The following is a 15927-nucleotide window of genomic DNA, read 5'->3' on the forward strand; positions in this document are numbered from 1 at the left end:
CAGAGTATAAGAAGGCCAGAAAATAATAATTGATGGGTAAAGCTTGCTAATTGAGCTGTACAGTATAAAATAGTCAGACTGTACAGCAAGATTAATAGTATTGAAGGGTGTATATAAGATTCTGTATAATTATGTTTTTCATGTTAGTAGTAGTGAATTACCTGGCTGCATTACTAGATTTATTTTCTACAGTAAAGTTAAGAGCAGCATATTTATTGTCACCTCTGGTGTTAGCAGCAGCAGCATGAAATAGAACATTAATGCATTTGATAATAGTATTGTTTATATTAATTATAATAGTAATCATATAAGCAATATCATTAGTGAAGTGAATAAAAATATTAATAACATCTTTATTGCTGTTATTGACACCAATGTGAAAGAAAGCAGCTTGCACAGATCAATGAAAAATAACAGATCTAGTAGACACAACAGAGTTGTTGAAAATAATAGCATTCACAGAATATACTAAATTAACAGCAGATGCAGTAAAGGTGCTCATTATATTAGAAGTTGCCTGGAACCATGGCAGAGAAAAATACTTACCAGGGTGAGTCCTGTGCCTGCCTGGGATGAGCCCAGGGAAGTGACATAAGCACAGACACCCTGGCCGCCCAGACGCCCGGGGCTAGCCCCGGGCCTGGTAGGGATTTGCCAATGCTGCCTCTGCCCTGCCAACTACCACTACCACTGCTCCACCACCACCACTATCATCTATCACCATCTCTCTGCCTTTCCCTGGCACCATCACAGTCTTCACCCATTAAATAATGAGTATTAGAGCCTCTGTCTGGTTCACAAAGCTGGTTCTAGAGGAGCAGGAGGAGGAGAAGAAGAAGAAGAAGAAGAAGAAGAAGAACAATAATAATAATAAAGATGATAATAATAATAATTAACTTGCTATTTAGATAGTTTCTGTTTGTTTGCTGACTTTAATTATTAGTTAGTTTTAATATTTTGTTTCTTTTGACAATTAAATTAATTTTTCTAAGAGTTCTACCTTTATCAAAAAAGTAATAAAATTTAATAACAGTCTATACAAAATTTGATCAGTTTGACTCTTCTCTATAAATTTGACATGATGAGACTAGGAATTCTGGTCCCATCCTGATCTCATTATAGACTCAGCTGGAATGAAAAATAGAAGTCTATCATCTCTGCTGAAATGGGATATGGGACATAATTTTCTATTTAAGGATGGGACTGGAAAATAATTTCTGGAATAGAGATGGGAATGAGATCTCAAGCTCTTAAGTAAAATGGAACATGGGACTGAGATTTCATATTTAGAATTCTGGCTGTTTCTAAATTCAGAACCAGAACCAGGTTCAATAGAAAATAGAATCCTGTTTCAGTTCTAAATACCAGTCTAAACAGATTTGAGTCTGATATTCTAAGCAATACATATAAAACTCTTTACTAATATCTTATATATATAATATAGATTTGTCTAAGTAATCTGTAAATATTAAGTATATACAGACAGAATACAGAAAAGCATCTTTTATATTATAAGAAATAAAATCTTTTAATAATAATATTGTAATAAGCTAAATTAAAAGAAATAATAATACTTGCATTTAAACAAAGTAGTGTAGTGGGGATTCTGGTACCTTATTAGGACAAAGGTTGTTCCAGTTCAAGGTGCAAACCACCCCAAAGCTACTATTCTTGAGCTATATAAACCATCTGTAGCTCCTGCATCTGGCTTATTACCTTCATGCATCATTGCTCTTTTCTACACACTCATTCCTTACTACCAGTTCAGTTATTAGTTAGCAAATATGAAGATTTCTTGTTTATGAAACTTGCTACTGTTCCTCATTAGAGCTGCTTGTGTTAGTATGGGGCTCTTTAGTACTATTACTCCTTGCAAGCTTAGGTGTCTGTTAGGACATATCTATCTTTACACTTACTACTCGACCATACCCTTACTATATGGTGATTTTTCACCTTTCTTGAGCTCTCACCATATCAACCAACTCGCCTACTTTGACGAGGCATCCCATTGTACCCCGCTCCAGTAGAAGAAAGAGAAGAAGAAAGAGAGTAAAGAACTTTTTACTTATATTTATTTTATAATGCACTAAAGTCACTAGTTTTATAACTTGTTAATAAACAAACACAACAAAAGACAACAAATAATATAGTAATCAGACAAGTAAATAAACAAAGAAACAATAATATAGTAAAACACTAAACTTTTATAATAAAATAATTAATATTCTACAATAAAAAATACAAAGAATGTCTACTACAATCAGTAATAATACACATGCAGAATATTTATATAGATAAGTAATAGAGATGCAAAAGCCTGCATATTTAAAAATCTACAACACTTCACTAATAACAGAGAAGCTATAATAATGTATGAAAAAATTATCTTAGTAACTTTGTATATTAGAGTTCAAGATTTCTAAGAGGGAAAATAGTGTTATAAATATAGATCTAGGTCAATCTTGCATCAGATAATATTGAATGTTCAGAAAACATCACATGATTTATATTTCTGAATATATAAGAATTACACAATTTTTATAAATTATGGAAACCTCAGCATTTAGTCTTCTAGTTAGCAGATTTATATATTTACACACAACTTTCTTTCATCAGTTGTGGGCATCACATTTATTTAGCCCTTTCATACCTTAAATTTAGAATGATCTACAAAGTCTATGTCAGGTTTCCTTCTAACACTGCACTAATAAAATAATAACAGATATTCTCACAAAGCTGTTATCTAAAGATCTTTATTATAAGTATGTTGTAGAACTGAGCTTGAGATCTTTAAAGAATATAAAGACAGATTTCTCAAAATAAAGAAATACTTATAAAATAGCGGTCATTTATCTACTTATAGGCTGCAGAATCATGGGAGCTTGGGGCATGCGGAGAAGGATAGGGCAAATTATGCTGATACGTTGTAGAGCCTAAGTAAGAGGTATGTAGCTGCGGCAGAGGGAAATTATCATTCTGTATATAAGACGAAGGCGGAACCGTAGATGAAGGAGGTGGCAATGTAAAGTATCTAGACGGAATAGTAGATACGGGGGACGATACTAAATGGTGGGAGACACTTGGAGAATAATATAATTTTCTTATAAATTTTTCTCTTACAGAGTTTTATCTGTAAGATTTTTATCTGATCTGCATGTAATTAGCTTATTTTCTCTATTGGAAGCTTGTATGAATCTCTATAGTGAGAGATTTCAGAATCTTGCTAGTGATAAGCTTTAAAGTTTTCTCTTAGCTAGCAAATCAGTTACTCTGAGAGTGAGTGAGAGTATTTACACATTTCTCTTTTGGACTTAGTGTGCATGTGATATCATGTGATCACTCTTAGTTCAACTCTTTTCTACTGCCAAGCTCCATCTCACTGTAAGAGATGAGATCTTGCTAGCCTCTTTTGTAGCAGCACAACAAAGCTTAGTTTTCCATGCTCCAACAAAACCAGCATTGCTTAGTCATGCGACCTTAGATTTGTCAGGTGATACAGCTCACCCCTCATGCACGTGACCCCCCCATATGTCCACTAGTTCGACCACCGTAGCCTTCCTACCAAATTGCAGCAATCAATCCGCTCTATCAAGCTTGATGTGGCCTGACGGCCAATCCACTCCTCAAACTTCCCACATCACCCTGCTTGCATTACCTTTGTGAGACGCAATTTGTGCTTTAAATACTGATGGCTGGAACTTAATCCCTAAATCAGAACAAGCAACGACCAACAACGCTTCCAAGATGCCCATCGATCGAGCATCCTGGAGGAACGTCTGGCTATATGAAGCTTCGACTGGGAACTTACTGGGAGGGACTCATCAAAATGGCTCCATGACAGAAGCGAATCTTCTGTCGATTCTCGAGGGTGTTCTTCTTGTTGTTGATGATCAGTGGAGTGTGAAACATCGAAATTCTGCGCTTGCGATTGGATCAATGAATGCACCCCTTCAGCCGGGCGAGTACGAAATTTACTGCCAAAGTAAGTCATCACTCACACAAACAATCACAGTTAATAGGTGTTAAGTCCCCCTTCAGGCTCTATTCGCGTGAACAACGAACCATGGGTCGCTCGACTCATTAGTCACAGCATATCCGGTCGAGTCGATGCATTTCGTGACGGTGTCCGCGCGCGCGATGGAAAGTGTGTGGTATCCGGCATTGTGAACGTTCGGGCCTCGTGGAATACGTGGTCTGGCTTTGAGGCAGCCCATGTGTTTCCACTGGACTGTGAAAGTGTCTGGATCGAGTTCAATTACGGGCGGTGGATTACAGACATGGACGGCACAACTGGAGTCTCAACGATCAATTCCATCCAAAATGGATTGTTGCTGCGAGGTGATCTACACTCAGACTTTGATAATTATTTGTTCTCAATCAACCCGGATGTAAGCTAGTACCCTGGAAACAAAACTAAAAGCAGGCCATTCTAACAAATATGGAACAGGACGGCTATAAAATCACCTATTTCGGTCCAGATCCATTTGGACTGGATGGTAGGACCCTGGATCCTGTTTGCCGTAACCCACAAGACCCTCACTGTGTCTCTGATACACTGTTGCGTTGGCATTTCCGACAGGCAGTTCTAGCAAACATGCGAGGTGCGGGCGAACCGATATTCGAGCATGATTTCCCGCCAGGCACGGATATGTTGGCTGAGTTGCGTAGTGAACCTGAGCCCTATGGAAAGCAGCGTTTTGAGATGGAGATGTCTTCAAGACTAAGAAATGGTGCACCTAAATCAACCTGACAGAGTAAGAACAACATGTGCCGGTTCTACAGAAATGTGCTGATAAACTATTTCACAAGCAGAATTCCCGCACGTGGCCACTCATATTTCTGGAGTCCATCATCTGATTCTGCCAAGAGGTTTGGAGGTGCAAAGGAAGTGGAATGCAGACGCGCAGAAATGCTGAAGTCGCTAGGGATTTAGTTACATACAGCACATGGCTTAACATCTTGTGAGAGCACATGCACTTTCAACAGCCTGTGAGCTGAGGTCCTCAGCCCTTACAGATGTTTGTTCATTCATGTAAGGGGTTCGCGGGCGAATCCTTACAAGCATTTTCAGCAGAGAGTTTTGATTTTGCTTTAGGTATGTTGAAATTCTGAATGAATTTCTCTAACACCTTTTTCAGAGTCAACATGATATTGGAATGGACTTCCTGTAAGGTTTAGAGCCGATGCTAACAATGACTATTGGTTTGTAGACTTACTGTTCTGGGGCTTGACAATCAGATAGCAACAGAACCTGGCTACAACAGTCCTACAGTGCCGCGGGAGGCGCCCTTATAGTAAGCCTGACTGAAAATTGCCTACATTACCTGATAGAAGCAGGACACGGTGCGGGGTAACTTGCATGACCCAGTGTACAGCATGAAGAGGACAATGAAACTGCTTATCAATATTCTACAGGGATGCACTTAAGGAAACGCCTTCTAGATATCCATCAGATTACCCGATAGGCTGGCAGGCCCCGACTCCGACAGTTTCCAAGCTCTTAGTGCGTCTTTTACGCCATCCTTGTCACCCGCGGCGTCTATGACCGAACTTACTAGATTACGCATGGTTTCCACCTTCGCCTCGAAGTCTTCAAGATGTACCCAGCCGTCACTGGGGACTCCAAGGGCGCCAAAGAGATCCCTGTGATCTTCCCAGCTCTTCCCTTCGGCAACATGAGACGCAAGCTCATCGGCGCCGAATGTCACAGGACAAGAGGACTGTGGCTGGCCAGTTAATTCCATCCATTCGCGCCATGTTCGAAGCATCATCTCTCGAAACAAAAACAATCCATCGTCATCCCATGTGTACCCTGAAAAATCGATGAGCTGTTGTCGCGTTAAAGCTTGAGGAAATGACAGAGCAGAGAAGACGTCATTGTCAATTTCGCAGAATTTGGAAATATAGAGCCTGTGTAGTTGTGTAAGCTGGTATCTCCGTAAATTTTCCTCTTTTTCTTGTGGCGTGAGGCCTGTGGCTGAGGGAAGGTCGAAAAGCAAGGGCCCATGAATTTTCAGGAATTTTGGTATCCTGCACGCGTGAAAAGCGGGAAGACTTGAGCAGCCTTGCCAATCAATGATGCTGACAATCTGGTTTTCCTTTACAAATATATTCCCAAAGTGTAAATCAGAGTGCCAAAGTACAGACCGATTTTGACCTGGATGTGATGGTATCAAATGAGGCACAACTTTCAGATACTTGTCGAGGAGTTCAATGTGACAATCAGGAGACTCTTGTCTATCTGACTGTCTCAAGGGGTCTGCTGGATGACGAGGATTTGCAAACCGGGTGATCCATTCTTTCTCTCGCCTGGTGATATCTATCGCATACGCCCCGGACGATGACCCTAATTTTGCTCGGTCTCTTATTAGTTGGATCCCTAAAATTATGGTTAGGTGGTTGATTTACAAGGGCCCCTAAACGCGCTCATGAATCTCCTCTTCCCAAAATCGTATATCACAGCTGGGGCCGATGCAAAACTGATCAGCTACTCCAGGGACATTGATGCCACCTTCAATATCCTCTCTATAGAACAAGCTTCCATAATAACCGAAGTCGACAGCGGCTATTTTGGCTTGAATATTCGCCAACTGAGACACAATGTCCACCTTATCCGATATATCCATAGTGGGCCAACTTTTGCTCAACTCATTACCAGCAGCTTTTTCCATGATGATATATTCGACTCCCACAGGCTGGTCTTTCTTGCTGCTCCAAGCAAAGACTCGCGGGACAGGTATACCGAGCTCGCTACGAAGAAAGTCAAGCGTGGCAACTTCGCTGACTGTAACGAAGTTCTGAGGGATGTAAGGATTGGGGATTTTCGCAATGACCTGGACGTCATTATCCATTGTCAATAGAAAGGTTTTGTTGTATGACCCTTCGGGTAATTTTGTTATTTTGACGCAGACTTCCGCATTAACTGATCTGGCCGCTGTTTGTTTGAGTTCCTCGACATTGAAGGGCTGGTACCGTTTACGAAGCTGGGCTGCCTCGTCCCATAGCCAGCGCCCAGAGGTATAAGAAAAGAGAGTGTCGCCTCTATGTTGATCTGAGTGGATTATACCTTGAAAAGACAAACTCAGTAAAACCAACCAAATTTATCTTGACGAACTTACCGGGATGGTGAGGTTTGGAGGTTCTCGAGGGGGAAGCGGAAAGGAGTGTGTGATGAAATTGGGGTAGTGTCGCCCTTATAGCTCTTCTCAGAGTTTTCAGAGGCGCCATGAAAACGGCTTGAATAATCTATGATGATGTTATATTGTTAGGTATGTGGTGACTGCCTCAATAATCACCCTGCAAGTGATGGATTGCTGAGACTTTGGGCGTCCATGATGCACGGGCCGCGCCGCGGAGAAGTTAACCTGTTCCTCCAGCCAATCGCCTTTCCCATCCTTGCTGCCTAATTGGTCCCGGCTCGCCAGCTCATCCTGTTTGTCTCATCTCCTCCACCTCGTGCCTCATTGCCACCTCGCTGAATGTTTACCTCACATGGTCCATTCTGAATGCATCCACATCAGCGCAGTTGTGGGCTGTGCGGTATATTTGTCGGAATGGGTAAGCCTCCCCCCTTCCCCTTTGAAACTTCTTCTAATTTCAACTATAGAATAGAATGTGTACAGATTCAGAGTTGATCGATAAGCTTCTTCCCACCCCGATCTATACCGCAATTTGTGCAAGGCGATTGAGAGTCTCCAGTCATGTGTGACTTATGGAGGAGATAATTAAAAGTCTTGATGGATAGGGCATTCGGCGGTTCCATTTGCGGCCTGAATGATATTAAGGCTCCTCCTGCGGCATCAAAAGCAACACTATATCAGGCACAGAGCATAGTGATGAATATTGTTATATTGGCATAGCTCTCATTTGCACACATTTTAAGGGAAATACCAAGAAGCTAAAGTCTCTCTCCATCTCCCATCTTGACACTGGTAGCTTGCTTGGATGGTATCCAAAGGTGCTCTCGATCATGATGTCTCTTAACGGTAAACGTGTTTTGTGGTGATATGATTGCCAGCAGCGTCTTTAAACTCGACAGTTAAATGCTCAGGTTCTTTCGGATCGGTTCCTCCGGCGTGCCAAGATTGTCCACTAGGGGACGGAGGGTTAGCGGATATTTCTTGGACATATCTCAATTTCTTTGATATACTCATGTGTGCATCTCACTTTGGCAGAATCAGCACCCCTTGCATCAAGCTGCGCGCTGAATGTGACGATGGCTTTTTCAGCTGAATCGCTCCGTGCGTGTTGATTTGTAAAACTAATTTTGGACTTTTCAATAGGCATGTTGAGCAAGTGCTGAAGGCAGTGTATATGTGAGTACTGTTTTTGGTAGGCTCAGGAAGTGATAAGTTGGAGTTGCTCGCCCATTATCTACGAGGAAGTTGGGTTTATATGTATACCTTTGCAAACAATGCAGCCGGCTCTGGAACCGTCAAAACAAGGGTCGCAACAGTCCTTGACTCTCTCAAGGCCTCTTCGCCAATGGACCCCCTCCATGGCTCGGCTGCACCCTCCTAGGGACACTGCCTCGACGCGCAAGGCTGTTTCTGGAAGTTGTTCTGAATGAGAAGACTGGCGGGCTCATCCCTCACAGTTGCTGACCTTGCATAGCAAAATCGGGCACCTTGGTGTGCTTCTTGGCCTGCAGACAACCAACCGGATCACATTTGTGATCCATGAAAGGCATTTTTGTGAAGCGAGGTTGGGGAAGATGAGACTTCCGCTAAAAATGACACCCTAGGAAAGGGAGGGGAGGACTGGGGAGGACCCCAATCAGCTCCCCTGTTCCCTCCTGCAAGCCGCCGAATTTGTTGTGGCCATGTCACGTGCCTTGATTCGGCGCCAACATATTTAGTTTTAGCACATATGAATCTGCGGGAAGTCTGAGAATTGGTTCATTGGTTGGTCCATTCCCTCTTTGGGCTAGTGGTTATGCAGGATTACACTATGCTGACTGACTATGTATGCTGGTTGACCTCACAGCTCAGAAACAGACAAAGAATCAACACTGAATACTCCATTGATGATCTCCTACTTGCTCGTTGAAGGATTGGAGGCTCAGGTGGCCAAATATCTACTGTGGACATGTCATGAGCTAGTCCTGATTAGAGTAGTAGCCTTGGCGGCGCATGCCAAGGCTGACCTACAAACAGAATCAAATCACATCCTGCAGGACCTTGCCGGCCTTCATCAACCACATTAAAACAGCATTGCCAACCAACAGGATATATTGGTTCCGCAATCTTTGAGGACATCTCACCCCAGTGCAGTTTGCAATCCTTTGCTGAGATACTTGGGCAAGCCACTTGCTGCGGTCTCTTTCGTTGTCTCCTGTTGTCCACCAGAGTGTTACCAGACTGTGTGCACCTCACACTCACCCTGTTGGCTTGGCCGCTGACCACAGCCTCTCAATTTTTTTTTTTCTTGCCGCTTTCAAATGTGGTGGTCTCCAATATTTGTTTTAACAGTATGTAAATTTCCCGGACTGTGGCCCGCAATAATAATACCCTGGAATTTGACATGCTAAGGATGAGACTGACAGGCTTGGTGGATAGAGAACACTTGCTTGTAGCTCCTGATAGCCCCAAATTGAGTTAGTGCGAGGAGACAATTGTGTGCAACTTGTAGCAAACAAAGAACTTGCTACCCAGCATAAGTCCAGAAAAACCAGTTGTCATTCAGTTTTTCCTGTATGAAGATGTCAAGCCAGAATCAGCTCACCCCGCCCCTTGAAGCAGAGGAAGGGCCACAAGTGTATTGTCCTGGTGGCTTTCACCCTGTTCATCTAGGAGAGGTGTATGATGGGAAATACAAAGTACTGAGGAAGCTTGGCTTTGGGAGATATTCAACTGTGTGGCTTGTTCAAAATGAAAGGTTGGTTTCCTTTATCCAGCCCAGCAAGCATACAGTTAATAACAGCCATATTCAGAGAACATAACTTTAGGGCCTTGAAAGTTTTGAGTGCAGAGTGTTACGGGGGGGAAAAGGATACCTATGAGCGCGAGATTCTTGAGCACCTGCGAACTGCAGACCCTTCACACCTTGGCTATGATTACATCTCAACATTAGTTGATTCATTTGAACATCATGGCCCAAATGGACGCCATGTCTGCCTTGTTTTTCCAGTTATGGGTGAGACACTCCGGAGCTTTGGAACCTGGTTTGAGGACCATATGATTCCCAATGAGATCATGCGACGTTTCACTTTCCAGCTCCTCCTGGCATTGGACTATGCCCATGATCATGGTGTCATTCACACTGGTAAATCTTCCATTTGTCTGGTGCCATTTTCCAATCAATAGCTAATCACACCGCCCAGACATCAAACCTGATAACATCTTTGTCCAGATCCAGGATGATTCGCTAATTTCAAAACTATATTTGCCAAATAACCCTGCTGACCCGGCAGCCTTTGACACATCTACACATCCATGTACTATTCGATCTCAGCCTCTTAAGTGGGATTACTTCCAGAAGGGAGCAAATTTCATGGAGTTTAATATTGCCTTGGGTGACTGGGGTGTTGCTAGTTGGGTGCATTCTCACCTCTCTGAGCTAATCCAACCTGTAGCACTTCGAGCTCCAGAAGTACTCATCAAGGCTCCCTGGGGTCCAGCCACTGATCTTTGGAATTTAGGGGCTGTTGTCTTGGAAGTGTTCCGCGCTGTACGCATGTTCAGTGGGAGAGGTCCACCAGATGGTCATTATCAGGTTCAGTTTCATCTCCATGAAATTGTGGATTTCTTTGGGCCATTTCCAAAGTCACTTCTGCAAAAAGGTGACCAAGGGCTTGTTCAAAGATGGTTTGACAGTGAGGGAAGGATAAAAGATTTGCGTCCACTCAACCGTCCAGGGCTGGAATCAGAGGCATTTCTGGGGAAGTTGGATGGGGAAAACAAAAAGAAATTTGTTATGTTCTTAAGGTCTCTCATGAAGATTGATCCAGGAGAGAGGAAGACGACGATGGAATTACTTGCTGAGCCCTGGCTTGATGCAGTCAGGAACTAGCCACTTAGCAGGAGCCAGCAGGTGCTCGGAGCTTGTGGTGGACAGAGGTCTCTTAGGGAACCGGTGGTCAATAATGATACGTTGGCAGGGGGGTCATGGTAGCTGTAAGGTGCAGTCCGTGGGGGATTTGGATGTTATTGATAGCCCTTCGGGCTTGGTCCGAGGATAGGGTGTTAAGGGGTGTCCGAGGAAGAAGGCACAACATGAATCAAGTAACAAAGGTGTAAATGTTCTCGCAGGTCCGAATGCAAAGTTGAACTTAGTATATGTTCGACACCTGGTCTTGATGCCGAAGAGCCCACCTCTTCATTGAAGGCAATATTCGCCTGCCCAGTTGGGTATTCCTTACAGACCTCTCACTTCCCTAAGACTTACTATGCATACCACAATATGAAGCCATTCAAGCACAAAATGAGAGAATGATTTTGGATCCACTGCCAGAGCGATTGACTGAGAAGCTTGGCGACCTTTCACACAAGTGCCCGCATGATTTCCACGCCTGGGCACGGGCCGCGCCGCGGAGAAGCTAAAAAGCGCTGACGCAACAGGCGCAAAGGTTTGATGTGATGTCCGTGCATCTTGGGAAATCAGCGGATTTTGCACCGAGTCAACCTGCTGAGATTGCCATATGGACTTCGAAATTAATTGATGCTATGACAAAGATTCGACGCGAGGCAAAATCTGCAGCTGCAGCATGTCGGGAACGCCTACAAGTGTTAGGGAACCTAACATAAGTTTTGTGGGTTTTCCCAGTTTGGGGGTACGAAAGAGCTAAGTAGGTCCAATGCCCACAACTGATGGGAGGGAGTTGTGTGTAGAACATAGGGGTCCTCTAACTAGGAGACTGTATGCTGAGGTTCCCCACAATCTGTGTGAATTGTGCGATCCTTATACATTCAGAGTTATGGATCACATGAGTTCCCCTGAACATCTGATGTTGTCTGATGCTTCATTGGCCTACATTTGTAACAGATGTTGATGGATGTGATGGATGTGATGGATGTTGATGGATGTGATAGATGCAGTGGATGCAGTGGATAAATCAGCCCAAACAAGTTCACATGATAGGGCTATTTTATCTACATGATATGTTAACTCTCCCCCAAACCACAAGGTGAAGAAGGGGAGAGAAGCTGGAGCCATATATCTTACTAGGCTTTCTTGTGGGCTATGATTCTATGTACATCTACTGCATTTGAAACACTGAATACCTTAGAACTTATTATAGACTGAAAGGTCTGAGATTTCACAATGACTGCACCAATATAGGAAAAATAGCCACTCAGGATACCATCTTTTTCATATACTAGGAGCTTACAGACAGAGCAGTTAAAGAAAGCCACAGATTAGAGAAACCTATATCTACTATAGACAGGGCTCTTAAGTTTATTAAGTTATCAAGAGAAGTTCTGAGTACTCCGTACTCCAGGCCACATTTTTCTGAATGTGGACAAGCTGCTTTTGGGATCATGAAGCTACCATCTTGCTAAACAGGTTGGTGTAGATTGCTTGCTAGAGGAAATGACACCTAGAAACTAATGCTCAATGTTCTGTGCCAATCATGTTTGATTATTGCAAGTTCCAAGACTCACATATTCAACTTGCACTCCCTGACACTTCACCCCTCAGCTTGGCTCACAGAGGCATACTGTGGTGAAAGAGATGTGGCAAGTTTGCCAGTGATTGGGGAACAAAAGTGAGACCATGGAAATCAGCACTAGTGGCCCAGGGTGATGCTGAACAGGAGACATGCCTGGTGATCCAGTCTGGCCAATACAGTGGTTTCATGTGGGAAGAGGAAAACCCTTTGGCTAAGACTCACTCAGTGAATGATGGACTGGCTCTTAAGAAATTTAGGAAATTGAGGGAGAAATCAAGAGAGAAATTGGGAGAGCAAAGAAACTGTGAAAACACCAGAAGCAGAAAGATAACATGCATTGGTGGCTCCAGAGTTGCTGAATTAGATGACATGGCAAAAACCATCACAATATGGCTGCAGGAGGGCCCCAGCTGCCTTGATCACCTGAGAGAGCAAAGTAATACTGTGAGGGGTGGTGTTGATGGCTCAGAAACCAATGAATTAACAGAACAGTTGTCTGGATCTGTTGGATAAGCAGTTGCTAACTATGCAGGCGCAGAGAGAAAGGGGCGGGGGCCAGGTAACAAGGCACCGTCCCTGCAGGGAGGAGAGTGGCAAGGGGGCAGTGCACTTGGGCGCAAGAGACGGGGCAAGGGAGAAGGGAAAAAAGGGGACGAGAAAGTGCGTCATCATTCGAGGGAGCGAGGCCGGGTCTTTATAGATTTTACGTTTTCGATAGGAAGAAATCAACAAAGTAATAGAATAGCTTTCACATATTTCGCAGTCAATATTAGGTCTGGTCGTGGAGCATCTTTCCACCAGAGACGAAGCTTTGGAATGAAGTCCCGGGATTTTTCCGCACTTAATCTTGATATTGGCAAGGCTAGAGTGCACAACAGATAGACCTCGGCACCTACGCCTATAAAAATATCTATTAATAAATCGCGTAGTCGGTTCCTCTCACTGCGACGCTGCTTTCGCCGCTTCGCGAGACTCGCGTCATCCTCTCGTAGTATGTCGTAGTAGGACAAAAATGCGTTGATTTGGTATGAAAGTAACGGATACGGAGCCGCATCTCCAAAAGTTGCAAGCTCTTTCTCGAGCAGTTCAATAAGGGAATCTGATGGATTAGAAGCAGCGGACATTGTGGAGGGCTGCAAGGCAACCCTCACTCAGTGTTTGCATCAACAATTGAGTGGATCAATTGGATAGTAAAAGTCCGGGCGACCTGAATGATACAATGTCCAGCCACAATTCACCTCTAGAAGGTTGTGGACAAGTAGAACTCAGTTAATAGGCGCAAAGATACGGGAGAGACTTAAATGGGTGACAATTAAGTGATCCTCATAGGTCTAATAGGTTGAGCGCGTAGATAGGGTGAGTCTTTGCTAGGATTGATCATTTTTGGGAGGATACGTTACTCTGTACTCCGTACGGAGTACTCTGATCTCGCATGAGTTTTAAGTCAACCTGCCGCGGCACGAGACTCAAGGTCACCTGACAAAATTGACGTAAGGTTGGATTAGTACCAGTAGGGAGTGTTTATATCTCTTTAGGACAGGACTTCCCTCGCATCAACCCCTTCTCTGGGCTATATCACTCGTAACTAGCGGTTAGCGTTCGTGTGGCCTTTGTGGCCGCCAAACCTGCGATAACCCGCGCCGTCTCGCTCCCTGAATGGCCCCACCATCCCCGTCTCTGGTATCAACACATGCTCGCCCAGAATGACTGGCATTGGAACGCCCCAGATTGGCGTGCCAGCTATGGCGATAACGACAACAGCATCCCAATACCTCAAGGGCGATGATACGGCAGACTTCGGCGACTTTGTGAGCACTGAAGACGAGGAACTTGATCTTGAAGAGGTTGTCGAGCCCTGGCATAAGTACGACATAAAGGAAACTCCGCATGTATTCTATCCCATTTTTGTCGGACAAGTGCTCAATGAAAGATACCTGGTAGAGCACAAAATCGGCTCTGGGGGCTTCTCCACTGTCTGGATGGCCCAGGACCTTAAGAACAAGAGAGATGTGGCCCTCAAAGTTATGTCTTTGGGACAATGGGGAGAAAATGAAGCCCACATGCATGACAAAATTATCCAGACTGTACAGGATATCTCTCACTTTGTGACATATTTTGACACCTTTCTACTCCCTGGAAATAAGGGACATAATAGGGTTCTGGTGCTTCCCTTGATGGGCCCATGTCTTTGCCCTGTTATTCTGAGAAAGATGCCCATGGCCACTCGCATGTCTGCTGCTCAGCAGTTGCTAAAGTCCTTGGAAAATTTACACGAAGCTGGTATTGTACACCGTGGTGAGTAAACTCAGTCTTCCACTCTTTCCTGTTCGTCCGCATTCTAAATGGATATTTGACAGATTTGAATGAGAGGAACTGTATGTGGGGGATGGTTCCTGTCCACAATCTCAACAGGAGTGCTAAATACAAGGCACTCACTCGGCCACTAAAGCAATCCATACCATTTGTTGAGCTCTGGAAGCAGGGAGAGCTTGTTCGTCCCCTTGAGATTCCTGAGGATCTACGAACAGACGAATTCTATCTTGGTGACTTTGGTCTGGCCATGACACTTGGTGACCCTGTGACTCAACATGGCTATCCACCTCTGCAATTTTGCTCCCCAGATCGACTTCATGGGAAAGATCCAAGTTTTGCCTGTGACATGTGGAGTTACATGGTCATATTTGCGGAGCTCTATCTTGGCTATCCACCTTTCCCTACCTAGCTTAAAGGTGGAATAATAACTGGTATTGTGAGATGTTTAGGTCCACTGCCTGAGCAGTGGAGGACTCTTTACACTCACCCTGGAGGCCTTGATGCCTGGTATAATCAGCATCAAACACCAAATCCTAATCATGACCTTGCATCAACAATTGCGTACTTTCGTCCGGAAGCTGATCCCACTGAGCGAGAACATGTACTCTCTGTTATGTATAAAGTATTTACTTACTACCCAGAGAAACGTCCAACTGCAACACAGCTTCTGCAAGACCCTTCATTCAGAGCTATCATGGACAAATATGGTTGTTGATGATCTATTCCCTTGACTTCGTATGCTGCATTACCGTGTATTTCTTGCTTACTCTCAGTCTCTCTTTTCTCTTTTTGTTCCCCTGGAAGGATTGCCTTTCTTACTTCAAAAATGCAAATGCAAGCTTTTTCTGTTACATATTAGATTCTCTGTACTTTGAAAGTTGAATGCATACATGCAAGGCACATTTTCTTTAGAATGATCATCAAAATGAATTCAAAGTACCCACAAATCATTCACTGACTATACTCCGAGCGCAAACTTCATTTGAAAAAGTAGGTGGTCTAGT

General features: G+C 43.8%; 7 protein-coding genes across 7 annotated transcripts; 3 read left to right on the forward strand and 4 right to left on the reverse strand.

The window, feature by feature from the left end:
• Positions 1 to 3616: 3616 nt before the first annotated feature.
• On the forward strand, positions 3617 to 4754 carry D8B26_000582 (uncharacterized protein). Its single transcript, XM_066123275.1, has 3 exons — positions 3617 to 3982; positions 4039 to 4388; positions 4448 to 4754. The coding sequence occupies exons 1-3, from the start codon at positions 3745 to 3747 to the stop codon at positions 4748 to 4750; spliced, it is 891 nt and encodes a 296-aa protein (XP_065979349.1). The 5' UTR covers positions 3617 to 3744; the 3' UTR covers positions 4751 to 4754.
• Positions 4755 to 5210: 456 nt separating this feature from the next.
• Positions 5211 to 6297, reverse strand: D8B26_000583 (uncharacterized protein; the record flags this gene model as incomplete). Its single annotated transcript, XM_066123276.1, has 2 exons — positions 5211 to 6098; positions 6247 to 6297. The coding sequence occupies 2 exons, from the start codon at positions 6295 to 6297 to the stop codon at positions 5439 to 5441; spliced, it is 711 nt and encodes a 236-aa protein (XP_065979350.1). The 3' UTR covers positions 5211 to 5438.
• Positions 6298 to 6416: 119 nt separating this feature from the next.
• On the reverse strand, positions 6417 to 7227 carry D8B26_000584 (uncharacterized protein; the record flags this gene model as incomplete). The annotated part of the gene is made up of 2 exons (XM_003070960.2): positions 6417 to 7066; positions 7119 to 7227. 2 exons carry the CDS (start codon positions 7225 to 7227, stop codon positions 6417 to 6419), a joined length of 759 nt encoding a protein of 252 aa, XP_003071006.2.
• A 272-nt stretch (positions 7228 to 7499) lies between these two features.
• D8B26_000585 (uncharacterized protein) lies at positions 7500 to 8736 on the reverse strand. Its single transcript, XM_066123277.1, has 3 exons — positions 8403 to 8736; positions 8150 to 8298; positions 7500 to 8091 (listed from the first exon to the last, which is right to left on the reverse strand). Exons 2-3 carry the CDS (start codon positions 8284 to 8286, stop codon positions 7980 to 7982), a joined length of 249 nt encoding a protein of 82 aa, XP_065979351.1. The 5' UTR covers positions 8287 to 8298; positions 8403 to 8736; the 3' UTR covers positions 7500 to 7979.
• A 1394-nt stretch (positions 8737 to 10130) lies between these two features.
• D8B26_000586 (uncharacterized protein) lies at positions 10131 to 11254 on the forward strand (the record flags this gene model as incomplete). The annotated part of the gene is made up of 2 exons (XM_066123278.1): positions 10131 to 10263; positions 10322 to 11254. The coding sequence occupies 2 exons, from the start codon at positions 10131 to 10133 to the stop codon at positions 11008 to 11010; spliced, it is 822 nt and encodes a 273-aa protein (XP_065979352.1). The 3' UTR covers positions 11011 to 11254.
• Positions 11255 to 13335: 2081 nt separating this feature from the next.
• On the reverse strand, positions 13336 to 13734 carry D8B26_000587 (uncharacterized protein; the record flags this gene model as incomplete). Its single annotated transcript, XM_066123279.1, has 1 exon — positions 13336 to 13734. One exon carries the CDS (start codon positions 13732 to 13734, stop codon positions 13336 to 13338), a length of 399 nt encoding a protein of 132 aa, XP_065979353.1.
• A 441-nt stretch (positions 13735 to 14175) lies between these two features.
• On the forward strand, positions 14176 to 15763 carry D8B26_000588 (uncharacterized protein). Its single transcript, XM_003070962.2, has 2 exons — positions 14176 to 14905; positions 14968 to 15763. Exons 1-2 carry the CDS (start codon positions 14314 to 14316, stop codon positions 15330 to 15332), a joined length of 957 nt encoding a protein of 318 aa, XP_003071008.2. The 5' UTR covers positions 14176 to 14313; the 3' UTR covers positions 15333 to 15763.
• The last annotated feature ends 164 nt before the right edge of the window (positions 15764 to 15927 follow it).

The sequence above is a fragment of the Coccidioides posadasii genome, chromosome 1 (assembly GCF_018416015.2).
Source record: "Coccidioides posadasii str. Silveira chromosome 1, complete sequence".
NCBI lineage: Eukaryota > Fungi > Ascomycota > Eurotiomycetes > Onygenales > Onygenaceae > Coccidioides > Coccidioides posadasii.

Coding starts and splice junctions, on each gene's coding strand:
- D8B26_000582 (XM_066123275.1), top strand. CDS start 3,745: ATGCCCATCGATCGAGCATCCTGGAGGAACGTCTGGCTATATGAAGCT. Junction 3,983..4,038: donor GTACGAAATTTACTGCCAAA/GTAAGTCATCAC, acceptor GTCCCCCTTCAG/GCTCTATTCGCGTGAACAAC. Junction 4,389..4,447: donor TGTTCTCAATCAACCCGGAT/GTAAGCTAGTAC, acceptor AATATGGAACAG/GACGGCTATAAAATCACCTA.
- D8B26_000585 (XM_066123277.1), bottom strand. CDS start 8,286: ATGCCTATTGAAAAGTCCAAAATTAGTTTTACAAATCAACACGCACGG. Junction 8,092..8,149: donor AAAGTGAGATGCACACATGA/GTATATCAAAGA, acceptor TCCGTCCCCTAG/TGGACAATCTTGGCACGCCG.
- D8B26_000588 (XM_003070962.2), top strand. CDS start 14,314: ATGACTGGCATTGGAACGCCCCAGATTGGCGTGCCAGCTATGGCGATA. Junction 14,906..14,967: donor AGCTGGTATTGTACACCGTG/GTGAGTAAACTC, acceptor GATATTTGACAG/ATTTGAATGAGAGGAACTGT.